Source organism: Macaca mulatta, chromosome 4 (assembly GCF_049350105.2).
Source record: "Macaca mulatta isolate MMU2019108-1 chromosome 4, T2T-MMU8v2.0, whole genome shotgun sequence".
Classification (NCBI taxonomy): Eukaryota; Metazoa; Chordata; class Mammalia; order Primates; family Cercopithecidae; genus Macaca; species Macaca mulatta.
Window position 1 is genome coordinate 154,415,748 of NC_133409.1, and position 26,104 is coordinate 154,441,851.

Consider the following 26,104-nt stretch of genomic DNA (forward strand, 5'->3'; position numbering starts at 1 on the left):
CTCCTCATCCTCCAGCCTCTTGGGGAAGCCAGATGTCTGCGCTCCCCAGCACCTATATAAAGCCAGCTTTCTTTCTTCTTTTCTTTTTTTTTCAAGACGGAGTCTCGCTCTGTCGCCCAGGCTGGAGTGCAGTGGCGATCTCGGGTCACTGCAACCTCCGCCTCCAGGGTTCAAGCGATTCTGCTGCCTCAGCCTCCTAAGTAGCTGGGACTACAGGCGCCTGCCACCACGCCCGGCTAATTTTTCTATATTTAGTAGAGATGCGGTTTTACCATGTTGGCCAGGATAGTCTCGATCTCCTGACCTCGTGATCCACCCGCCTCGGCCTCCCAAATGCTGGGATTACAGGCGTGAGCCACTGCGCGCGGCCAAAGCCATCTTTAGCAGGGGCTGAGACCTGGGCACCAAGAAGAAACCCAACTAAACACTAGGGGCCTGGGCCCGGCAGTCGCGGAAGCTTGTAGGCCCGGAGCGTGTGGCACCATCTGCTTTTGTGACCAGTCCCCTAGGCTAGAGCTTCGGCGCGACCCGCCCAAGGGAGAGTGGCGGAGCCTCCCAGGCCTTTCTAGAGAAAGCAGCCCGGGCCCCGAGGCCACGAAATCTTGTCACACACTAGAAGCGCGGGCCAAGCCCCGCCCCCCGAGCCGCCTCTTCCGCTCGCGCCGGGGTGGGGTCTACGCGGCCGCCGGGATCCGCTCGGACGCGGCCACGTTGTCTTGCGCGCTTTGCGCGCCTGGCCCTGGGATCCTGACCCTTGGCTACCCGTTCCTGCCCCAGTAGCGTGGCCGCGAGTCTCTGTGAGCCGGCTGTATTCCCGCACTCGCTCAGGGGGCACAGGCGCAGGGATCGGCCCGGCCACTCTGAGCCTTCGGTGCGCGGGCGCGTCTGGGATACGGGCCCGGGAGGCACCGCCCTCCGTCCGCCCGGTGCCTCCCAGGAACAGCGAACGGGAGAGAGCGCCGGAGAGTTGGGCTCCGTGCAGAGCTCGGCGCCGGGGCCCATGCCCGTGAGCCCCCGCAGGCCCGCGCCATGGCCTCCGGGAGCGTGGCCGAGTGCCTGCAGCAGGAGACCACCTGCCCCGTGTGCCTGCAGTACTTCGCAGAGCCCATGATGCTCGACTGCGGCCATAACATCTGTTGCGCGTGCCTCGCCCGCTGCTGGGGCACGGCAGAGACTAACGTGTCGTGCCCGCAGTGCCGGGAGACCTTCCCGCAGAGGCACATGCGGCCCAACCGGCACCTGGCCAACGTGACCCAGCTGGTGAAGCAGCTGCGCACCGAGCGGCCGTCGGGGCCCGGCGGCGAGATGGGCGTGTGCGAGAAACACCGCGAGCCCCTGAAGCTCTACTGCGAGGAGGACCAGATGCCCATCTGCGTGGTGTGCGACCGCTCCCGCGAGCACCGCGGCCACAGCGTGCTGCCGCTCGAGGAGGCAGTGGAGGGCTTCAAGGTGAGGGCGCGGATCCGGGAGGGCGGGAACGCGAGTCGGACAAAGGGAGGAGAGAGCCAAAGGGGCTTCCCTTTTTCCGCCTAGAAAATGGCTGAGCCGGACGTGTGGTTCACAGCCGTCATTTCCTCTCTGTCCGCCCCAGAGCCTCAGCACTCAGATTTGGAGGAAAACCTGTAGCTGGCGAGGGAGCCAGAAGTCTCCCCACCCCCACTCTCCTTTCTCTGTGTGCCCCCATGTTTCCTGTCTCACGGACACATTGTACACGGAGACATGCTTTTGACAGTATAAAAGAAGTGCATAAAATCGCTTGCACATCGACGAGCTGTAGAGACACATGTACTCTCGTCGGCTGTCAGACAAAACGCAGTCGGACATTAACTGACCGATGCCCATTCCTTGGTCTATAAGCATTTCCCCAGCACTTTCCTGCAATACGTCCTGGTCTAGAAACTCACAGAAAAGAACAGGCTCTTCACTGCTTAAGTCATTTAACCACTCTGAGACTCAGGAGATAACAGTTATGAGGAAGATTATGGAATCATGTGATGCACAGAGCCCTCTGTGAACTGGCACAGCTAAACAGAAACGTGGAAACAAAATATTACATATAAAACAGTTGTAAGGTGACCTTCAAGGAGTCCATGATACTGTGTATTTTCTGTATGTTGAGGGCTTCAGGAATTCATACACAATTATGTCCGTGTTTAAATATGAATACATTCATGTGTAATTAATCACTTAACATTTATGGACCTTTCAGCTATATTCTTTCACTTACTCTGGTGAGAACTCTTGAGTAGGTTGGGAAGATGGTGTTTGCCCATTTCACACATGAGGGAAATAAGAAGTCACTTTCACAGTATGCTTGTGTGGAAGAGCTACAATACAACATAACTCTAAGCCTCCTACTCCAGTCACAGTTCCGCTAAGTCATGCGATATCCTACCAGGGACAGGTAGATGATTCATTGTTTAAGATAGACACAAATAATCCTGACGAGGTAGCTGAGTGGTTGAAGCGACAGGCTGCTAAGATAGACACAAATTGCCAAATGAGTGGCTTGTTGGCCCCTGCGCCCTGAGTCTTTCTCTTGTGGGTGGCAGTGTGGCCTGAGAACAAGTGCCAACTGGATACTTGGCATCAGGTGTGTGGACTCCATGTGTGATTAGAAGTACCATGCTGATGCTAAGGTCTACCTAGTTTTGAACTGCCCATCTGTTTTGCTTTTCTCAGGAGCAAATCCAGAACCAGCTTGACCATTTAAAAAGAGTGAAAGATTTAAAGAAGAGACGTCGGGCCCAAGGGGAACAGGCACGAGCTGAACTCTTGGTAAGGGTTGTTGGAATTCACAGTCGCTTCTGCTGGTGCTCCCCTCTTCTGTAGAGCTGATGTTACTTCCCTTAGACTTGTCCAGCATGTCACCCAGAACCTGTAGGTAGAGGGGGATCAACTGCACATGGCAGTGGGAACTCACCCAGAGAACTAAGAGATTCCCTTTCTTTTGGGGAAAGCGTGGAGGAGCCAAGTTTGGAACCCTTGGAAATCAGACCTGTCAGTATAGTTTAACCTGCTAACTGCGTAGACCAAGGTTGATCCTTGGCAAAGCTGAGATGGGTAAAATTATTGGATACAGTTAGCTTGCGTTGTTACCATTCTTCAGACAAGTGCTAATAGTGGATTTGTGTAAGTCCCACTGTTGCTTCTCTTTGTGTTATTCTCCTTTCTTGACAATGCCTTAATTCTGAATTTTTTGCTCTGCTCTCTTCCTCCAATCTCTCAAGGCCTCGACAAGTGGCTGATGTATTAATTTATGATAGGGGTATATGGGAATTTTTTCTTTTTATTTCCGACAGGGTCTCACTCTGTCACCCAGGCTGGAGTGCAATGGCAAGGTTTCGACTCACTGCAACCTCTGCCTCACATTTCAAGTGATTCTCCCACCTCAGCCTCCCAGGTAGCTGAGGCTACAGGCATGTGCCAACACACCCAGCTGATTTTTGTATTTTTAGTAGAGATGGGGTTTCACCATATTGACCAGGCAGGTCTCGAATTCCTGACCTCAAGTGATCCACCTGCCTTGGCCTTCCAAAGTGCTGGGATTACAGGTGTGAGCCACTGCACCTAACTGGGAATTTTGTTTTGAAAAGAAAAAAAAAAACAAGGCAGGGCATGGGGGGGGGTGGCGGCTCACACCTGTAATCCCAGCACTCTGGGAGGCTGAGGTGGGCGGATCACCTGAGGTCAGGAGTTGAAGACCAGCCTGGCCATGGTGAAACCCCGTCTGTACTAAAAATACAAAAAATTAGCCAGGCATGGTGGTGCACACCTGTAATCTCAGCTACTCGGGAGGCTGAGGCAGGAGAATCACTTGAACCCGGGAGGTGGAGATTGCGGTGACCCAAGATCGTGCCATTGCACTCCAGCCTGGGCAACAAGGGCAAAACTCCGTCTCAAGAAAAAAAAAAAAAAAAAAGACAGTACAGAGACATTTATAATACACATTTGTATATCCACCACTTAGGTGTTTGAAAATGTTTTTTGAACAATAAATAAAACATTACCAGTCTCCACCCACTAGAGGTATTTCTGTCTGAAAAGTAAAGTCCCAGACTAGTAGAGTCTAGCATCACTTTTTCAGTCCTGGTAGGGTGTAGTAAAGAACTTCTGGACCACGAACTTATTCCCATGGTGTCCGTAGATGCCACCACTTGCTCTGCCCACACAATCCACTGAGACTTGAGCTCTCCTTTTTGCAAACAGGTGTGATGGGCCGGGTGCAGTGGCTCATGCCTGTAAACCCAGCACTTTGGGAGGCCGAGGCAGGTGGATCACGAGGGCAGGAGATGGAGACCATCCTGACTAACGGTGAAACCCCGTCTCTACTAAAAAATACAAAAAATTTGCTGGGTGTGGTGGCGGCACCTGTAGTCCCAGCTACTCGGGAGGCTGAGGCAGGAGAATGGCGTGAACCTGGGAGGCAGAGCTTGTAGTGAGCTGAGATCGCCCCACTGCACTCCAGCCTGGGTGACAGAGCGAGACTCTGTCTCAAAAAGAAAAGAAAAGAAAATAGGTCTGATGGGCCGGGCGCGGTGGCTCAAGCCTGTAATCCCAGCACTTTGGGAGGCCGAGACGGGCGGATCACGAGGTCAGGAGTTCGAGACCATCCTGGCTAACACGGTGAAACCCCGTCTCTACTAAAAAATACAAAAAACTAGCCGGGCGAGGTGGCGGGCGCCTGTAGTCCCGGCTACTCGGGAGGCTGAGGCAGGAGAATGGCGTAAAAACCCGGGAGGCAGAGCTTGCAGTGAGCTGAGATCCGGCCACTGCACTCCAGCCTGGGCGACACAGCGAGACTCCGTCTCAAAAAAAAAAAAAAAAAAAAAAAGAAAATAGGTCTGATGAATGGAGAATCTTCTCAGTGAGCCTGAGTGGACTCAAATCATGCACACGATGATATCCTCTGTGGGAGGATTATCAAAGGGAAGAACAGCCCTTCTCTGAGAATCAGGGCACCTGAACATGTTTCTATGCTCTGACACCACCCAGTTGTATAGATGGAGTCATACAACCTCTGTGGGTCTCAGTTTGGTCATCTGTGAAACAAGTAGGTTGGACTAGACCAGCAAGGGTAGTACTGCCTTTTTGTCCTCTGCAATGGTGTGTGGGTATTTCTTTGGCTGTCTTCAGAAGAATCGAGTGATTGGGGAGGTTGGGCAGGAATGCTAAATGTCTTACAATGCAAGAAACAGTCCCATGCCAGGCGGAATTGTCCTACCAAGGTGCCAGTAGCACCCCCTTTGAGAAACACTGAATTAGTTGATATTTAAGAATTGTTTCAGCCTTAATTTTTCATTTCTAAGATTATTTTGTATAGTTTATGTCTTTGAAAGAATTACCCAGCTGACATGAAATATGACCTTTGAAAAGGATTTAATAAACAAAAGACATACGTGCATAGTGAGTGTCTTAAGAAGAGTGGTTAGACGGATAGTCAGTGTGGGAAGGTTCTCAGGAGAAGCTGAGTTTGGAACAGGTGTTGGTAAATTTTCTAAAAAGAGTCAGATAGTGAATATTTTTAGCTTTGTAGGCTATATAGACTCTGTCATAGCTGATTAGCTCTGTTGTAGCTCAAAAGCAGCCATTGCCAATATGTAAATGCAGGGCATGGCTGTGTCCAATACGACTTCACTTGGCTCCTTTGGAGCTCGTTGCTGGCTCCTTGTTTAGAACAAAAGTTTATATTAGAGTCCTGTTGGTGGTGGGGGTGGGGTGAAGAAAGAAGGACAGTAAGTTATGGCAAACAAATCAGCACCAAGAGGGAACCGTGGGGAGACCACCTCTCTCCCTCCCACCCAAAGCTGGATAGACAGCAGTTGGTGAACACTCGTGAAGGACAGACAGGGTATGGCTTACATATGAAGGGCCCAGGAAGATTGTGCAAGAAAACTGTTACTGGTTGTTCCATCCTCCATAGGGCACATATCTGACCCTGTCACTTTCCTATGTGACAGTCTTCCATGCTTCCCAGTTGGGATAGAGTCGTTACCCCCAGCCTCCCAGGCCAGGCATGACAAGGCCTCACCTTTTCTGGTCCCTTCCCTCAACACTCATGTGCTCCAGGCAGATAGCACCATTTGCTTTCTCTCTCCACTGTTTTGCCTGTGCCATTTCTTCTGCCTGGAAAGCCTTCCCACTCATTGCCTATGTGGTGAACTCTTGTTCATCACATAAACACTGTGTGAAATTGCTTCTGTGAAGATGGTACCAGCTTCTTTCATTGCAGGCTGTCACCCTCTCTTTAATTACCCATCCATGACTGCGTATATCACATGAACCTGACTCACTTCTCTGAGTTACTTGAGAACAGGGACTGTCTTAATAATCACTGGGGTAAGCCAGGCGTGGTGGCTTATGCCTGTAATCCCAGCACTTTGGGAGGCCGAGGTGGGCGGATCACGAGGTCATGATATTGAGACCCTGGTTAACACAGTGAAACCCCATCTCTACTAAAAAATACAGAAAGTAGCCAGGTGTGGTGGCGGGCGCCTGTAGTCCCAGCTACTCTGGAGGCTGAGGCAGGAGAATGGTGTGAACCCGGGAAGGTGGAGCTTGCAGTGAGCCAAGATCGCGCCACTGCAATCCAGCCTGGGTGACAGGGCGAGACTCCGTGTCAAAATAATAATAATAATCATCATCATCATCATCATCATCATCATCACTATCACTGGGGTAATTCAGTTCCTGGCCATTATATATGCAGTCAGTAAAGACTGGAAATAATGAGTTGGCACTTCGCTTGTTTTATCCATAATGAGGTCTTGGGGTAGGTGGTCACGGGAGAACTATGAAGGCCCTAGAAATGAGCCATTTTTCTCTTTACTGCCTTTCCCTGTCATCTGCATAGAGCCTAACCCAGATGGAGAGGGAGAAGATTGTTTGGGAGTTTGAGCAGCTGTATCACTCCTTAAAGGAGCATGAGTATCGCCTCCTGGCCCGTCTTGAGGAGCTAGACTTGGCCATCTACAATAGCATCAATGGTGCCATCACCCAGTTCTCTTGCAACATCTCCCACCTCAGCAGCCTGATCGCTCAGCTAGAAGAGAAGCAGCAGCAGCCCACCAGGGAGCTCCTGCAGGTAAGGCTTGCAGAGCCCTGCCAGAGCAGCACCCACTGAAAATACCCTCCCTTCTCCTTTGCCTAGTAGTATCCAGGACCCCCTGTCTTTTTAACTCTGCAGGAATAGCAAGAGCTTGCCAAACTCTATATGGTGCACCTTGGAAGGAAACTATGTAAACTAGAAGTTCTGGTTCACACAACTTGAATTAGTCAATTGCATTGTCTCATGGAAATGGCAAAAAGAAGACCTGGTGCTTGGGCCTGCCCAGCACTGACAAGTGGTCTGATTACAGGCAAGGCTGTCTACCTTTTTGGGCCTCAGTGACCTTATTTGTTCAATAATGAGGGGCTTAGACAATATGTCATTCAAAGACCCTCCTCACTCCAGTATCTTATAGTTTTAACATATTACTACAGCCACAAAACAATGAGCACTTGAGCAGGAGTGGTTAGGTTAACTGAGCAGTCCTGTGGTTTAATGTTGGTAGAGCAGGTGATAAAGCTGCAGCAGACCTACCCCAGCAAGACTACAGGAAATGAGCTAATGCCTGTCTGTCGTTTGCTCATTCAGTGCATATTAATTATTTGCTTTGTATCAGGCACTATTCTAGGCACTGAGATTAAGTGCCAGATAAGCTTTCCTGAATTATATTTTAGTGTGGCGATCAGACAGTTCTTACAGGTATTGATAAATAAAGCCATTAAAAATGGATGATGGCAGGCCAGGCACAGTGGCTCACACCTGTAATCCCAGCATTTTGCGGGGCTGAGGAGGGTGGATCATGAGGTCTAGGAGTTCAAGACCAGCCTGGCCAATAGGGTGAAACCCCGTCTCTACTAAAAATACAAAAATTAGCCGTCATGGCGATGTGCCTATAGTCTCAGCTACACGGGAGACTGAGGCAAGGAATTGCCTGAACCCAGGAGGAGGAGGTTGCGGTGAGCCAAGATCACACCACTACACTCCAGCCTGGGCGACAGAATGAGACTCTTGTCTCAAAAAACAAATAAAAAATAAAAATGGATGATGGCATAGGGCAAGGGTCAGCAAATTATGGTCCATCACTTGTTTTTGTATGTCCTGGGCAGTAAGTATGGTTTTTACATTTTAATTTTAATTTAGTATTATTTATTTATTTTGAGACCGAGTCTTGCTCTGTTGCCCAGGCTGGAGTGCAGTGGTGTGATCTCGGCTCACTGTAATCTCTGCCTCCTGGGTTCAAGCGATTCTCCTGCCTCAACCTCCTGAATAGCTGGGATTACAGGCGCACACCACCATGCCTGGCTAATTTTTGTACTTTTACTAGAGACGGGGTTTCACCATATTGGTCAGGCTGATCTCGAATTCCTCACCTCGTGATCCGCCTTCCTCGGCCCCCCAAAGTGTTGGGATTATAGGCGTGAGCCACCGCACCCAGCCAGGTTACATTTTTAAATGGGAAAAATCAGAAAAATGTATTTCTTTTTTTCTTCCTCTTTTTCTTCTTTTTTTTATTTTTGAGATGGAGCAAGGAGGGAGTGGACAACATAGTAATGCAGTTGAGGTCAAACAATATCAGAGCTGATACCCATTTGATTCAATAACATGACCATCATTGTAACCTTATGTAGAACTACCACAATGGAATAATTGGGGCAGGAGCCACATTAGTGGGAGTTGAGTGCTGGCTAGGTTAGGTGAATGGAGACTACACAAGTAGATGACTATTTGAAGTACAACTGTGAAGGGGATGTAATAAAATACTTAGAGACGAGACAGGATTATGGAGTTTTATCTGGAGGGGTTGGTTAAAGAAACTAGAAGTTAGACATATTTTCAAAATACATATGGAAAGGAGTCTATATTGTAAGGTTTCTAGATGAGGGAGAACATCGAAGCCACAAGAAACCATATACTGCCCGGGCATGGTGGCTTATGCCTGTAATCCCAGCACTTTGGGAGGCCAAGGTGGGGAGATCGCCTGAGGTCGGGAGATCGAGACCAACCTGACTAACATGGAGAAACCCCATCTCTACTAAAAATACAAAATTAGCTGGGCATGGTGGCGCATGCCTGTAATCCCAGCTACTCGGGAGGCTGAGGCAGGAGAATTGCTTGAACCATGGAGGCAGAGATTGCAGTGAGCCGAGATCGCACCATTGCACTCCAGCCTGGGCAACAAGAGCAAAACTTCGTCTCAATAAAAAAGAGAGAAAGAAAGAAAGAAACTATGTACTGATCAGCAGTATGCGGTTCCTGAGAACGCAGGTGGAAATGAGAACTAAACTACATATGCCAGGAATTAGTTCCAGAGGGTCTTCTGTTGTATGGGAAGAAATGATTGTTTCAGGGTATGGGAAAGAGGGTGTGCGAGAACTAGTAGGAGCATTTGGTCAGTGAACATCTATTTATAATGTAACCATTCTGCCCTGTTGTGTAACTTTCTTTTTTTTTTTGGAGACAGAGTCTTGCTCTGTCGCCCAGGCTGGAGTGCAGTGGCACAATCTGGGCTCACTGCAACATCTCCCTCCCAGGTTCAAGCATTTCTCCTGCCTCAGCCTCCCAAGTAGCTGGGATTACAGGTGTGTGCCACCACACCCAGCTAATTTTTGTATTTTTTATAGAGATGGAGTTTCGCCATGTTGGCCAGGCTGGTCCTGGACTCCTGACCTCAGGTGATATGCCCGCTTCGGCCTCCCAAAGCACTGGGATAACAGGTGCGAACCACCGTGCCCAGCCTCTGTTGTGTAACTTTCTTATCAGTTTTGCTTTCTCAAATCTTGACTGCTCTGGCGTGGGCACTGGGTAAGCAGATGGTCAGTCTCATCCAGGATTGAGGTTTTGCAAGATGGACTTGAGGGTTTTTTTTTTTGTCCCTTAGTTTTGATTGTTGTTGTTTGAGACAGGGTCTCACTCTGAAACCCAGGCCGGAGTGCAGTGACACGATCATGGCTCACCGCAGCCTTGACCTCCCAGGCTCAGATGATCCTCCCACTTCAGCCTCCTGAGTAGCTGGGACTACAGGCGTAAACCACCATGCTTGGCTAATTTTTGTAATTTTTGTAGAAGTGGAGTTTTGCCGTGTTGCCTAGGCTGGTCTTTAACTCCGGGACTCAAGCAGTCTACCTGCCTCAGCCTCCCAAAGTGCTAGGATTACAGGTGTGAGCCACCATATCCAGCCTTCTTCATTTTTTTAATTGTAAAATATACATAACCTAAATTTCACCATTTTAAACTGTAAAACTCTGGCACAAAGTAGCATTTAGTAAATCCACAGTGTTGTACAATTATCAACCACTGTCTAGATCCAAAACACTTTTACCCAAAAGGAAACCTCACACTAATAAGCAATCACTCCTCATTTCCTTCTACCCCTAACTCCTGGCTCTATGGATTAATCTGTTCTAGATATTAGATATAATTGGAATCATACAGTACGTAGCCTTTTTCTTTCACTTAGCATACTTTTTTTTTTTTTTGAGATGGAGTTTCGTTCTTGTTGCCCAGGCTGGAGTGTAATAGCACGATCACAGCTCACTGCAACCTCTGCCTCCCAGGTTCAAGTGATTCTCCTGCCCCAGCCTCCCGAGTAGCTGGGATTACAGGCATGTGCCACCACGCCCGGCTAATTTTGTATTTTTAGTAGAGATAGGGTTTCTTCATGTTGGTCAGGCTGGTCTAGATCTCCTGACCTCAGGTGATCCACCCGCCTCAGCCTCCCAAAGTGTTGGGATTTCAGGCGTGAGCCACCACGTCTGGCCTATCACTTAGCATATATATGTTTCAGTACTTTATTTATCTTTATGGCTGAATAATATTCCATTGTATGGATATATACTGTGTTTTGTTTATTCATCAGTCGATGGGCACTTTGGTTGTTTATGCCTTTTGGCTATTGTGAGTAGTGCTGCTGTGAACATTAAAAGTAGAAAATGATACAGAAATTTGTGTGTTATCCTTGTGCAGGAGCCATGCTAATCTTCTGTGCATGATTCCCATTTGAGGGTATCTGCTGCTGAAGCAAGCACCATAATTAAGGCTTTAAAACCTTTTGGTTTTTTTTTTGAGACGAAGTCTCACTCTGTTGCCCGGGCTGGAGTGCAGTGGTGTGATCTCAGCTCACTGCAACTTCCACCTCCCTAGTGATTCTCCTGCCTCAGCCTCCTGAGTAGTTGGGATTAGAGGCACATACCACCACGCCTAGCTAATTTTTGTATTTTTGATAGAGATTGGGTTTCATCATGTTGGCCAGGCTGGTCTTGAACTCCTGACCTCAGGTGATCCGCCTACCCTGGCCTCCCAAAGTGCTGGTATTACAGGCGTGAGCCACTGCACCCGGTCGAAAGTTTTTTTTTTTTTTTTTTTTAAGAATGTTATTTAAACAGATGGAGCATGAAACTGAAGGTGGATAATGAGGAAAGAAGAGAAGGAAAGAAGTAATGGACTCAGTAAGGGAGGAGGGGCTCCATGAATATCAAAAAGTGTTTATGTTGGAAGTCACTGGAAAAGCAGGCTAAATATTATTAATGGGGCAATACTGGAGGCATTCCCATTGAGGTCAGAAATAGGGAAGATGCCCAGTATCATTTATCTCTATTTAACACTGCATTAAAGGTTGTAGCCAGTTCAGGTAAAGAAAATAATTACAGGTATACAAATCGGGATAGAAGTTAACGTACAGAAATTAGCAGCCTTCATATGCCAGATAGCAGCCACTAGAAGACATATTAGAAGAGAACATGCTGTTTCCATTTGCAAAAAAAAAAAAAAAAAAGTAGTGATAAAATACCTTATAAATTTATAAGAAATGTACACAGGCCGGGCGCGGTGGCTCAAGCCTGTAATCCCAGCACTTTGGGAGGCCGAGACGGGCGGATCACGAGGTCAGGAGATCGAGACCATCCTGGCTAACACGGTGAAACCCCGTCTCTACTAAAAAATACAAAAAAAAGTAGCCGGGTGAGGTGGCGGGCGCCTGTAGTCCCAGCTACTCGGGAGGCTGAGGCAGGAGAATGGCGTAAACCTGGGAGGCGGAGCTTGCAGTGAGCTGAGATCCGGCCACTGCACCCCAGCCTGGGCGGCAGAGCAAGACTCCGTCTCAAAAAAAAAAAAAAAAAAAAAAAAGAAATGTACACAAACCTATGTGGGGAAAATTATAAAACATTCAAACATTCCTGAAAGACACAAAATAAGCTTAAACAAATAACGAGATAATCACTTGTTCTTTGATAAGACAGTGAAAGCAAGTTATCAGTCCTTCACATTCATAAATGCAGTTGTTGTTTTTTTTTTTCCCTGTTAAGCGGATATATTGTGTAGTGAAGTCTCGGATTTCAGTGTAACCATCACCCAACTAGTGTACATAGTAGCCATTAAGTAATCTCTTATCCCTCATCCCCCCTCCCACCTTTGCAATTTCCATAAAAATACCAATAAGCGCTTTTTCTGGATCTAGACAAACTGACAGTCAACTTCAGATAGAAAAATAAGCACATAATAATAGCTGGGATAGGCCGGGTGCATTGAGTCATGCCTGTAATCCCAGTACTTTTAGAGGCCGAGGCAAGTGGATCACCTTAGGTCAGGAGTTCGAGACCAGCCTGGCCAACATGGCAAAACCTTGTCTCTATTAAAAATACAAAAATTAGCCAGGTGTGGTGGTGCGTGCCTGTAATCTCAGCTACTTGGGAAGCTGAGGCAGGAGAATCGCTTGAACTCGAAGGTGGAAGTTGCAGTGAGCTGAGATCGCACCATTGCACTCTAACCTGGGAGGCAGAGCAAGACTCCGTCTCAAAAAAAAAAAAAAGCTGGGATAGATCACTAGAGCCCAAGAGGTTGAGCCTGCAGTGAGCTATGATTGCACCACTGCACTCCAGCCAGGGCAACAGAGCAAGCCTCTGTCTTAAAAAAAAAAAAAAAAAAAATAGATTGGCTACACTGTGAAAGAAGAGCTCTGAGGGAGAGCTGGCCCTACTAGATATTACACTATATTTTAAACCCCATATAATTAAAGCAGTTGGTATTAATACAAGAAAAAGAAAAAAGCACACACACGTTGTAACTAGTCAAAAGGTGGTATTAAAATTGAATATTTGCCACAAATATCACAAATACAAGTGATAGTTCTAACATAAAAAGATCTTTTAAAAATTGAGAGAGAAAAGACCAAAATTCTAGAGAAAAATGGGTTAAAGGCACAAATAGGCAAGTTGCAAAAGACATAAATTGGTTTGTGAACATGTGAAAAAATGCTCAGCTGTACTTACAATAAGAGAAATGGGAACTAAAACCACATTGAGATACCATTTCTTACTCGTTACAATAGCAAAAATTTTCAACTTAATACACTGTTGATGAAGTGTGGGAGAGACACTCATATGTCAGTGGGCTGGTGGGAATGCAAAATCATATGACCCTTTTGGAGGAGAATTTCTCAATATTTAACAAAACTGTATGTGTGTGTGTGTGCATGTATACACACGGAATTAACAATTTTTCTAGGAAGGGTAGAAAGAGGAGAGATGAGGAGAGATTAATGGGTACAAATACATAGTTTGATAGAAGAAATAAGACCTAGTGTTTGATAGATCAGTAGGGGGACTCGTTTACAAATCTATTTTTTATACATATATGTATATGTATGTATGTATATATACACATATGTGTGTGTGCTTACATATATACATATACATATATACACACATATATATACACACTCATATATATATATATATATATATATTGTTTTTGTTTTTGTTTTTGTTTTTTTTGAGACGCAGTTTCACTCTTGTTGCCCAGGCTGGATTGCAATGGCATGATCTCGGCTCACCGCAACCTCCGCCTCCTGGGTTCAAGCGATTCTCCTGCCTCCCAAGTAGCTGGGATTACAGGCACCACTGTGCCCAGCTAATTTTGTATTTTTAGTAGAGATGGGATTTCTCCATGTTGTTCAGGCTGGTCTCAAACTCCCGACCTCAGGTGATCTGCCTGCCTGGGCCTCCCAAAGTGCTGGGATTACAGGCGTGAGCCACCACGCCTGGCCTATTTTATATTCCAAAGTGACTAGAGGAGAGTAATTGCAGTGCTTCTTGAGCAAAGAAAAGACAAATACTTATGATGTCATGGATATCCCAATACAATGATTTCTTTACAAATTATGAATGTGTTAAATTATCACATGTACCCCCAAAATATGTCTGTTATGTATCAATAAAAAATTTTAAAAATCTAAGAATTTACTTTGAAGATATAATTAAGTATGAAAATATATTTGAAAATACATATGCACAAGATTACTTGCTGTAACATATTTGTACTTGTAAAATATTGGAAGTAGTCTAACTTCGAAACCTACAAGTTTGTTTTAGTTAATTGTGCACATATACACTCTGGAACACTATCCAAGTTAAAAAAAAAAAGGAAAAGAATGACACTATGAACTGATACGGAGTGGTTTCCAGTATATATTGCTTTGTGGAAAATAAAAATATAAAATAGAGAGTATGCTACTTTTTTTTTTTTTTTTCTCTCCTGAGATGGAGTTTCACTATTGTTGCCCAGGCTGTAGTACAATGGCGCGATCTTGACTCACCGCAACCTCTGCCTCCTGGGTTCAAGCAGTTCTCCTGCCTCAGCCTCCCGAGTAGCTGGGATTACAGGCACGCACCACCACACCAGGCTAATTTTGCATTTTTAGTAGAGACGGAATTTCACCATGTTGGTCAGGCTGGTCTCGAACTCCCGACCTCATGTGATTCGCCCACCTTGACCTCTCACAGTGCTGGGATTGCAGACATGAGCCACCGTGCCCAACGAGAGTATGCTACTTTTTGTGTATGAAAGAAGGGAGAGGCTGCCAGTGGCTCACAGCTGTAATCCCAGCACTTTGAGAGGTGGAGGCGGATAGATCACCTGAGGTCAGGAGTTCAAGACCATCCTGGCCAACATGGCGAAACGCTGTCTGTACTAAAAACACAAAAATTAGCTGGGCGTGGTGGCAGGCACCTGTAGTCCCAGCTACTCAGGAGGCTGAGGCAGGAGAATTGCTCGAACCCAGGTGGCAGAGGTTGCAGTGAGCCAAGATCGCGCCATTGCACTCCAGCCTGGGCTACACAGAGTGAGACTCCGTCTCAAAAAAAAAAAGTATACTGAAGTTCTTTGTACTAACAGCTTTTCTGTGTATTTGAAATTATTTCATAATAAAAAGAAAAAGATCTGGACAGGTAGGCAAGTTGAGGTCCAATCGTAGGATACTTGAATTAGTAAATTTGAAATCCTGAGGTCCTTGACCAGTGGATGGTGGGTACTGAAGGCGGATATGGGAAGTGCTGGTATAGCAAATAGTATGCATCCCATTTTCCTCTGCCTGCTTTTTAGCTCCTCAAAACTGAGTTATGTTCCAGTGATCCTTTCTCCTTGATTTCTCCCATGAGAGCCAGTCTGTAGTTGGTTTTTCAACAAACATCTGTGAAAGAAAACTGAAGTTATCAATGACTTCTCATGGTTTTTTTTTTTTCCTTTCTCTTGCAGGACATTGGGGACACATTGAGCAGGTATAGTTTTCTGTTTCCCTAGTGTTAAATCAAATATGAGAAGACTGTCTCCTTCACATTTGTAAATCCTGCAAGGAGCCCTGAGCCTGAGGATGGACATCTTGTCAAATTGACACATATCCCTGAAGAGAGTCACTAGTATACCAAGAATTAGATGAACCACAGCTCTACTCAGTAAAATTCAGGAAGTAGGGGGTTCACGTGGGAGGCTGCTGGTGGATTAGGGGTATGAGAGGAGAAGGTGTGGCCTTACAGAGACCTGGGCTGAGCATAAGGGTAGTTTATGTCTGTTGCTTCCTATACATTTCAGAATCCTTTCCTTATCTCATAATCCTTCATTATCTCATTTTTTTTTTTCTATAATGGGGGAAATAAAGCCTAAGAAAGGTGTGGCTGACCTGGATTTACATAATTACTGATGAGCCACCTGGATTCTGGCTCTTATTCTTACTCTTGCTATTTCTTTGTTCCATCAAAAAAAAAAAAAAAAAAAAAAAAAAGGAGGAAAACTCCCTGGCAGCTGGAACACGACCAAAGAGGGAGAGCTCTGAGGGGGCAGTAAGCCAGGGCAAAGCTGTATTTGCAGGATGGATGACCTGGCAAGTGGGATGGGCCTTGGGAAGCTAATGTTTGGTGCAAGAATGCCTTCAGGGGTGGAAACTGACTTTGAGGAAGCTGTACTGTGAAGGTAATTAAGACCCCGAATGGTGAAAACCTTGTAAAGCAAAATACAGCTTGACTGTGGGAGCATTTAAGGAGACTGGGGAGGTCCTTATAGATGGGGCAGTTTGGCTGGGAGGCCTGTGTTGATTAGAATCATGTTGATGGAATTGAGGTTCCTGATGGACCCTAGGATGAAGATAAGGTGGAGTTCATACTAGTCCCAGCCAGATGACCCAAGCAAATAATACTGTTACCTGCTACTTTGTGATGCCAGTCTAGCTCTGACCTAACATACGGAGTTAGCTCCCTCAGACCCTAGCACTTTGTGACATTAAGGATAGAATTTGGCTATATAAGATAGGAAATCCAAAATGTTATTGATTTAAGGGTTAAACATGATAAAATTTTGTCTTATCTATAAAAGAAATGTGCAGGTTGGGTACGGTGGCTAATACCTGTAATCCCAGCACTTTGGGAGGCTGAGGCAGGTCGATCACCTGAGGTCAGGAGTTCAAGACTAGCCAGACCAACATGGTGAAACCCTGTTTCTACTAAAAATACAAAAATTAGCTAGGTGTGGTGATGCGTGCCTGTAATCCCAGCTACTTGGGAGGTTGAGGCAGGAGAATTGCTCAAACTCGGGTGGCAGAGGTTGCAGTGAGCTGAGATCATGCTATTGCACTCCAGCCTGGGTGACAGAGCCTGATTCCATCTCAAAAAAAAAAAAAAAAAGAAAGAAAGAAAAATGTTCAGGTAGGTAGTCTGTGGCTAGTATGGTAACTCCAGTGATCCTCAGACTCAAGTTTCTTCCCATTCACTGTTCTACCATCCCTAAGGTATGGTCCTCATATAGTCCATGATAGCTGGTAGAATGCCAACCAAGAAGAAGGAGATAAGTCACATCACATTACTTTTTTTTTTTCTTCTTTTTTCTTTTTTGTAGACACAGGGTCTCACCATGTTGCCCAGGCTGGTCTTGAACTCCTAGCCTCAAAGCAGTTCTCCCACCACGGCCTCCCAAAGTGTTGGGATTGCAGGCGTGAGCCACTGTTCCCGGTCATGTTACTTTTTTAAGTAGACTTCTCAAAACATCATGAGATACATTTTATCTCTCATAGACCAGAACTCAGTCACAAGGTCACATCTAGCTATGAGGGACTGGGCAGCTGTGAGCCATAAAAGGCAGAAGATGGCAGAAGGGCTATTGGATAGGCAACTGGCAGTCTTTGCTATAGACATCCTTGCAGGGCTAGGGAATTGGGTATTGTCCCTCACAGTGCCTTTCTGTCTGAACATGTCATTCTCTCCATATTTGGGAACCTGAGAATTCGGGTTAATTTCCCACCATAAATATCAAGGACTGTCATGGAATCTAGTGCTTTCTGGCAAAGTCAGCCTCATATGTAATTCAGTGAATCTTTTTGAGTACTTAATATTTGAAAAGCCATGAGCTAGGTGCTTTGGGGGTTATGAGAATGAGTACAATATCTATCCTGTTTTGGTCTAGAGGATCATAGCTCAGGAAGAGAAGATGGGAAAAGCTGTAGTGGTTTAAAGACTGTCCATCTGTGCTAGACAGTTTAGCTTAGCCCCTGTCCTAGTTCCTGGAAGGTCACGGAATTGGGAAAAAGAATTTACTCGTGCCCGGCACGGTGGCTCATGCCTGTAATCCCAGCATTTTGGGAGGCCCAGGTGGGAGGATCACCTGAGGTGGTCGGAAGTTTGAGACCAGCCTGACCAATATGGAGAAACCCTGTCTCTACTAAAAATACAAAATTAGCTGAGTGTGGTGGCGCTTGCCTGTAATCCCAGCTACTTGGGAGGCTGAGGCGGGAGAATCACTTGAACCTGGGAGGCAGAGGTTGCGGTGAGCCGAGATGGCGCCATTGCACTCCAACCTGGGGAACAAGAGCGAAACTCCATCTCAAAAAAAAAAATTTACTCATGTTTTTTAAATTTAGGGCTGAAAGAATCAGGATTCCTGAACCTTGGATCACGCCTCCAGACTTGCAAGAGAAAATCCACATTTTTGCCCAAAAATGTCTATTCTTGACGGAGAGTCTAAAGCAGTTCACAGGTAATGTGAGGAGTGGTGTCATGAGGGGAAATGGATTTATACTCAATATCTGCATATTGCCTGATGAAAGGATATATTTTCCAGCCAGATAGTGGGATGCAAACTGAATATTTTCTTGTTTTCTTTTCTTAGAAAAAATGCAGTCAGATATGGAGAAAATCCAAGGTAAATTTATCTACCTACTGGGCTTTTGATGTAAAGTTGCTTGGAAAAAAGAACATCTGCACTGAAAGTGGGAAACATGGGGTGATACCCATTGGCCAGCCTTCCCTTATATTTTACATCTTCCCTTGGTCTTAACTAATTTTCTCAACTAACAGCCTCTTGCTCTAATTTGAAGTCTGTTAACTGTATTTAGTCAATTCTCAATCTGCATTGATGGAGGAGAAAAATAAGCAATCCAAAAATTAATCCAGAATTAATTTGATTATTTCGGAAAGAGTATGAACAAAAACTACCTTGGATACATTTCACTTGAGCTAGTGTTTATCATTGTAATTACTGAGTTCCTACTGCTTGTGGGTACAGGTGCCAGCTCGGGCAGGAGGTAATTAGGCAGCGCTGACAGGCAGCACTGCCAGGGACATGGTTAGAAGCGGGCAGTCAGGAGTCAGGCCACTTGGGTTCTGGGCCTGGCTCTACCACTTAGTAAGGATTCAACAAGTAATTTCCTTATCTGTAACAGAACAGTAATAGTTCTTACCTCCTAAGGTATAAGAATTAAGGTTAGTTATCATTTCTAACACTTCTAGAATAGAACCTGACACAGTAAGTCCTATATTTACGTTTATTAAATAAAAGTGTTCTAGGCATTTGGAGAAGCTTTTCCAAATTTAAATTTTCCTGCTCACAAGCCACATTCAGTAAAGAGTTGGCCATATATTATTCCACCCAGGAATACTTAAATTCCTGGGCAGTCTGGTGGATTCTGAAATCCTTATATGTAGGTAAACCCTTCTCTTAATTATTAGAAATTACAAACACCCATAATCTTTGATTTTTTTCTATTTTATATATGCTGAGTTCTTATTTGCATTGCATCTACTCAGATATATACTTTTTGGGGCATCTAGCAACATAGAGTTAGCAGATACATGTCCTCTACAAATGGGGAGAAACTCCACTTAATACAGTGGGTAATAACCAGAAGTGGTTAGTTCAGGCACGACCTTGATCTGGCTCTTCTTTTCTTGCCACTTAAAAGGCTTAGTGGGATAATGTGTGAAAAATTCTGTTTCAACTCTAAAGTGCCTTATAAATGAATGGTCATGTTTACCCCAGAGTGTCAGTGAGTGCCATTTGAGCCATTCAGCTGTCGTACCCAGATGACTTATGAAACTCAAAAGTTATGTATGACGTGGGGTTGGAACTGCGTTTCCCTCTGCAGAGCCAGCTGACTCACTAGAAGGTGGAATTCTTGATCTTGGCTCAGTTTGATCCCATATTCTACCAGTCTCAGGCATGTGGTTATCCCTCTACTTAAGATTCCCAATCCCTCTCCCCTTAAAGCTTTTGGTTGGATGATAGAGCCATACATCATATGAAAAAATTAGTGCATGACTGACAGCAGAGGTTCTGGGGTTTCTAATGGAGACCACTGCTTTATGATGACTAACCAAAGCCCCCTCAGTTATGTATTTCCTGGAAACCCTCATGACTTCTATAACTTTTCTCTTTTGTTCTTTCAGAATTAAGAGAGGCTCAGTTATACTCAGGTAGGTGATGAGAGACAAAACCACATTAGGTTAAGGAGTAACAATCTTTGTGAACGTAACTACTATCATGAATGATTTGGAGATTGCTTAGATTTGGATTCTTTAGGTTACATGTATAAAGATGATACACAACAACCACAAAAATCCACAGTTGTTTCTATGTGTTAACAGTATCTTTGCCTCCTGAAATGCCTCAGAGTTGAAGCCATAGGGTAAAATCAATCTCAGGTGTTAAAGAAGGATTATAGGGTGGAAACCGCAGTTCCCCAAAAGTAGAACAGAGCTGGTACACTAGTACACTGCTGTGCCTGCCCAGCTTCAGGGTTAAACCATGGTTTGTGACGAGCAAGACTGATTGAGCTCCACTATTACTCTTGAGTGTTAGAGGAAGTCTAGGAGTCTTGTGTCATCCCATCGCTGTGCCTCAGGGCGAAGTTCGAAACTCCCCTTCCCCTTCACAACCACTTTCACCCTACTGTAGAGCCTGGGTAAATTTAACATTGCAGAAGTCCTCAAATCCAAGGTGTATTCATCCCGCAGTCACAGTCACCTTCTGTTATGAAGTGTCCTCTAAATGAAGAGAAGGACTCGACATACAGTGGATCTGCAGTCCTGGGTGTGCGCTGGCTCTGATCCATATTTATTTCAACAAGTATTAACTGAGTACTTCGCTTGTATCCTACACTGCCTAACATTGTACAGGGTATTTTAGAGGAACAGAAGGGCATAAATCATCCTACTCATGGGGTTTACATTGTCTGGTTGGAGATACACCCATGACACAAGAAGGAGGTAGGCACGTGTTGTAGACAGATTGTTGAACCGGGAACCAAGGGTTCTGGGGTTCTTGGTTATCTCTACCAGTTGCCTGTCTTTTGTGGGAGTCAAAATTTGTGGGCTTAAATTTCTAAGAGGTAATGTTTGGGAATCTTCCTCCTGAACAAGATGTGAAGAGCAAATGAGAGAATACGTATCACTGTTTTTTAAATTAATTTATTTTTTGAGTATTTTACTTTTTAAAATTTTTTATTATTCATTTTAGAGGCAGGTTCTCTGTTGCCCAGGCTGGTGTGTAGTGGCGTGATCATAGCTTGCTACAGGCTCGAACTCCTGGGCTCAAGTGATCCTCCTGCCTCAGCCTCCTGAGTAGCTGGAATTACAGGCACACACCACCGTGCTTGCCTAAATTTTTACTTTTATGTTTTGTAGAGACAGGGTCTCACTATGTTGCCCAGGCTAGTCTCAAACTCCTGTATGCAAGCGATCCTCTTGCCTTAGCTTCCCAAAGTGCTGAGATTAACAGGCATGAGTCACACACCCAGCCCATTATCAGTGTTTTTGAAGCAGGAAAACACTTGATGATAGCAAGATGCTGTAATACTAAATGCCAGAGGAGATGACATGGATCATACATAGTTTCAGATTTCAGAACAGGAAGAGTGTAATGGCCTGGGCAGATTAAGAAAAACTTGGAGGATGTGTGTCTTGCAGTGGACATTAGAAGAAGATGAATAGAGCTTTGATGTGCAGAGTAAAGATCTTATAGAATGGATAAAAGAGTGATTTGGGCTGGGTGTAGTGACTCACACCTGTAGTCCTAACACTTTGGGAGGCTGAAATGGGAAGACTGCTTGAGCCCGGAAGATGAAGTCTGCAGTGAGCCATGATTATGCCACTGTACTAGTCTGGGTGACAGAGTGAGACCTCATCTCAAAAAATACAGTAAAAAATAATTGTAAAAGAGTGATTTAAAAGGTAAGCATACTGATACAGGTTCCCAGTCCTTTACCCACAGTTCTAAAATCCCCAATCTCTGAAAGCCACAACCTTTTTCATTATTTTGTAGGAAATTACAGTATCAAAACGTGAATTTATGTGGTGCTGTTTAGAGTCTATCCTTCATTATGTAAACATTCGTGGATCTCATAGCAGATCTATTAATATTTCATTATAGAATGCTGCGCCAGACCCTACCTGTCTAAAACCTGTAATATTCTGAATTCTGTGAAACTTTGGGCCCCTGAAGTTTTCAGAATAAGGGATGATGAGCATGTAAGAAAACCTCAATTCAGTGTATCTGCCAGGCACAGTGGCTCATGCCTGAAATCCCCATTGCTTTGGGAAGTTGAGGTGGGAGGATTGCTTGAGGCCAAGAGTTCAAGACCATCCTGGGCAACAGTAAGACCTCGTCTCTACAAAAAATTTTTTAAAATTAGGGTGGTAGTGCACACCTATAGTCCCAGCTACTTGGGAGTCTTAGGCGGGAGAATCACCTGAGCCCAGGAGTTTGGGGTTACAATGAACTATGACCACACCACTGCGCTCCAGCCTGGGCAACAGGACCCTATCTCTTAAAATCGGTTCATAATGGATATTGTGGCTTCAGATGTGAAAGAAAAGATATGGGGCTAAAATTCAGTATTTTCAGTGTATTCTGGTAACCAGCTAATCCAAGCAGTAATTTTTGAAATGTGAAGTTTAGAATATATTCTAAATAAAATACGTGCAACCTCTAGTGGCAAACTCTCATTCGTGGGGAGGTAGTAGAAAGGCACTGAGTGTTCTAGAATAGGCTCTCCTGGCCCGTGGCTGACTCTCTTCTTTGTGTCTCTGCAGTGGACGTGACTCTGGACCCAGACACGGCCTACCCCAGCCTGATCCTCTCTGACAATCTGCGGCAAGTGCGGTACAGTTACCTCCAACAGGACCTGCCTGACAACCCCGAGCGGTTCAATCTGTTTCCCTGTGTCTTGGGCTCTCCATGCTTCATCGCTGGGAGACATTATTGGGAGGTAGAGGTGGGAGATAAAGCCAAGTGGACCATAGGTGTCTGTGAAGACTCAGTGTGCAGAAAAGGTGGAGTAACCTCAGCCCCCCAGAATGGATTCTGGGCAGTGTCTTTGTGGTATGGGAAAGAATATTGGGCTCTTACCTCCCCGATGACTGCCCTCCCCCTGCGGACCCCGCTTCAGCGGGTGGGGATTTTCTTGGACTATGATGCTGGCGAGGTCTCCTTCTACAACGTGACAGAGAGGTGTCACACTTTCACTTTCTCTCATGCTACCTTTTGTGGGCCTGTCCGGCCCTACTTCAGTCTGAGTTACTCGGGAGGGAAAAGCGCAGCTCCTCTGATCATCTGCCCCATGAGTGGGATAGATGGGTTTTCTGGCCATGTTGGGAATCATGGTCATTCCATGGAGACCTCCCCTTGAGGAGGTGGATTCAGGCCAAAAGGGCTGTTGGCTGTAATCCTATGCCAGGCACAAGGCATCTTGTTGCCTTGCCACGTCCTGTCACAGCTGGGTATACTTACCATGTTCCATGCCCTTGCAGTGGGAGACAGGATGTCCATGTTCTCTACCATCCTTTTCCTTCCCGTGCAGATTGTGAAATGTAATGAGATGTATCAAGATATCCTAGAAATAAAAACCAGATGTCCACCTCCAGTGTTTCACACTTTCTGGTTTTACACATTGCTGGAGGGATAAAGAGTATGGATAATCTTTGGATTTGGAGAGCCATTCCAGATACTTCCACCTTCTTGGCTCAGCCTGGCTTCCTCTGGTTCAGCCCCACATAATGATTATGGCTGTTTGCTGTCATTTCTGGGTTAGGGCTCCTTTCTAACAACCTAGACTGGAACAAGGCCCTGTCAGCATGGCTCCGTTATCCCAGTTTTTCCATCTGGGAACAGTACCTCTGCCCCTGATTCCCAATCTGCCATAGTTTTATTAACTCCATTAAAGAGGCCTGTATGTGTTTTGGTTAGTTACAGTTATTTTACAATAATGGTGGGTAATGGCCCCACCTCTGTTATGAGATAATGTTCTAATCAATGTCTCTGCCTTTGTATCTTTTCTGAGGGTTTTGTCTGCTCCCTTCATTCTAATGAAAGGTGTATTCTAGTGCTGGGCGCATATCATCCAGGATAATATTCTGCCCAACTCCATCCTCTGTTACTAGATCCCTTACCAGTCACATTTGTGGACTGGTGGTCAGTGGTATACCATCCCTGGAAGGATTCTGAGACAATATTCCAGGGATTCATTGACTTCTTGGCTCCTTTTCTCCATTTCCTTTGGGGGATAGGGGAATTGACCATTCTTAAGTGCATACTGTCAAGGGGCAGCTCCACCCCCATGGCCATTGGATCATGAGACACTCTGAAGTCAGAAGGCTGGGGCAGATCACTTCAAGCAAGCCCCCATGATGGTTCTCAGTCCTGCTTCTCTTTGGGTACATGCCCCTCTGTTTAAAAATAAAGTGAATATGGATGTTTACATTGTTGTTGCTTTCTGGGTGTTGGTAGGATTGGGTTCAGATGTTGGAATGGGTGTGGGGAGGAAATGGTTAATGGTGTTGCTTTCCCATATGGGTCCCAAAATCCCACTCTGGCCAATAGTTTACTTCAAACTGGAAAATAAAACTACTTTCTCCGTATGATATCACTACTTTCTAGAGGTGCTAAGAAAGTAGTGTTGGACATTCATAGCCTACAGTTCTTATATTGATTAACCCTGTAATTTTACTAGGAAAGTATTTTCTCAAGTCCTTTTTGTAGTATTGTGCCAGGCATTGGGGTTCCATGGCTGAGGTTCATGAGTTGGTGATATCATGTCCTAATTCTTCATTTACTCATCAGGTTTTAAGGGAGCTATAGAAAGTAGCTTCCATGAGGCTAGGTTAGCTTTTGCTGAATATTCTGAGATCTAAATGTATGCAGTTATATATATATATATACACACACACACACACACACACACACACGTACATAAATACTACTAACAAACATAGAGCAGTGCTTGGAACATCATATGAAGAACTTTATGCACAATAACTTACTTAATGCTCATGATAACTTTATCAAGTATGTACTATTGCCTTTACAGATAAACTGCAGCAGAGGGGGTAAATGACTTACCCAGGGTATACAGCTAGGAAGCAGCAGAGCCAGGATTCAAACTGGGATGGAACACATGATCACATACATTAGATCCTGCCCCACAATGTTATCGATTATGGTTTCCTGCATAGAAGGGGCAGAGCAGAGACTGGAAGCCTTGGAGTACCAGTTCATTGACCTGGGATGTCTGCGTTATAACTGTCTACTCTAAACTCAAGGATCTGCAACTGGCAAATGGGGTGAACAGCCCTATTCAAAGTCATCTTCCACTTTCACTTAACTTAGTCAGTTGGGGCAGGGAGCAAGAATAACGGCTCACAAAGAGGATACCTTGTACCAGTCCAGGGAAACGTGCCCTTGGGATGGACTTTTGGTTCTTGCTGCCCCAGTGATAGAGCTGTCTCCAAGCTACTTAGAGAATCCCACACTGGGTCTGCTTTATTCCCAGTAGACCTAGTGCTTTAGGAGTGGCATCTTACTGCACTTTTATTGACAGCATCAGCTGGACCAGAGATAAACAATCTTGTTGGATTCAAGAAAATTTCTTGCGATTTGAATGGGGATGTATCTAGGAGGGTGAAGAATTTTACCAACAATGCCTAGTGAAAAAAGTCTCAGAAGACTGTATACCTTATATACCCTTTATAATATGAACAAAAATAGAATGGTCACCTATGGAGTGTGAGAGAGGATGGGATAGAGGATAGGGCATAGGTTGACATGTGTTATTGGTTATCTTCTAGTTCTTGTGGGTGGTGTGTTTATAGTTTCTTATTTCAATTTTTAGTTTTAAAAGCCTGCCATTTTGAATGGAATTAAATGAACTTGTGATTCTAAGTTTACTCATCTGCAGAAAGGTAAGCAGCTTTTGAGTTCAAGAACTGAGTCACTAAACTGAGTCACTAAAGGCAGACATGGGGCCCCACTGTGATTCTTTTGTCTCCCCTCTTTCCTCAGAACATCTGCAATTCTTAATTATACATTAGGGTTTCAATAACTTCTCCTTCCTTAATTCTTTTGCTGTTCCAGGAAGTATGTTTGTGCATGCATGCACGTGCACATGCCTGTGTGTCTTCAGGTGCTGTTGTTTTTTCTGATAAAGGCCAACATGCAAAGAAGACCATCTTCCTCAAGAGCATAGGTTCAAAG

The 26,104-nt window shown here is 45.2% G+C and overlaps 1 protein-coding gene and 1 non-coding gene across 3 annotated transcripts; one reads left to right on the forward strand and one right to left on the reverse strand.

The window, feature by feature from the left end:
• The first annotated feature begins 676 nt into the window (after window positions 1–676).
• Window positions 677–24,332, forward strand: TRIM27 (tripartite motif containing 27). 2 transcript variants are annotated; one of them, NM_001260792.1, is given in 8 exon segments: window positions 941–1,449; window positions 2,683–2,778; window positions 6,854–7,084; window positions 15,575–15,597; window positions 18,222–18,337; window positions 18,470–18,502; window positions 20,026–20,052; window positions 22,669–24,326. In NM_001260792.1, coding segments are annotated over 8 exon segments (1,542 nt in total). In that variant the 5' UTR covers window positions 941–1,029; the 3' UTR covers window positions 23,265–24,326.
• On the reverse strand, window positions 10,967–11,069 carry LOC114677814 (U6 spliceosomal RNA). The gene has a single exon (XR_003729258.1). It is a non-coding gene; the product is annotated as a U6 spliceosomal RNA (small nuclear RNA).
• Window positions 24,333–26,104: the final 1,772 nt, after the last annotated feature.

What these genes read in the sequence shown, in the direction of transcription:
- TRIM27 (XM_015135637.3), top strand. Translation starts at nt 1,030, where the DNA reads ATGGCCTCCGGGAGCGTGGCCGAGTGCCTGCAGCAGGAGACCACCTGC. An exon ending in AGGCACGAGCTGAACTCTTG is followed by an intron (nt 2,779 to 15,574) that starts GTAAGGGTTGTT and finishes TTTCTCTTGCAG; the next exon opens with GACATTGGGGACACATTGAG. An exon ending in AGATATGGAGAAAATCCAAG is followed by an intron (nt 18,503 to 20,025) that starts GTAAATTTATCT and finishes TTGTTCTTTCAG; the next exon opens with AATTAAGAGAGGCTCAGTTA.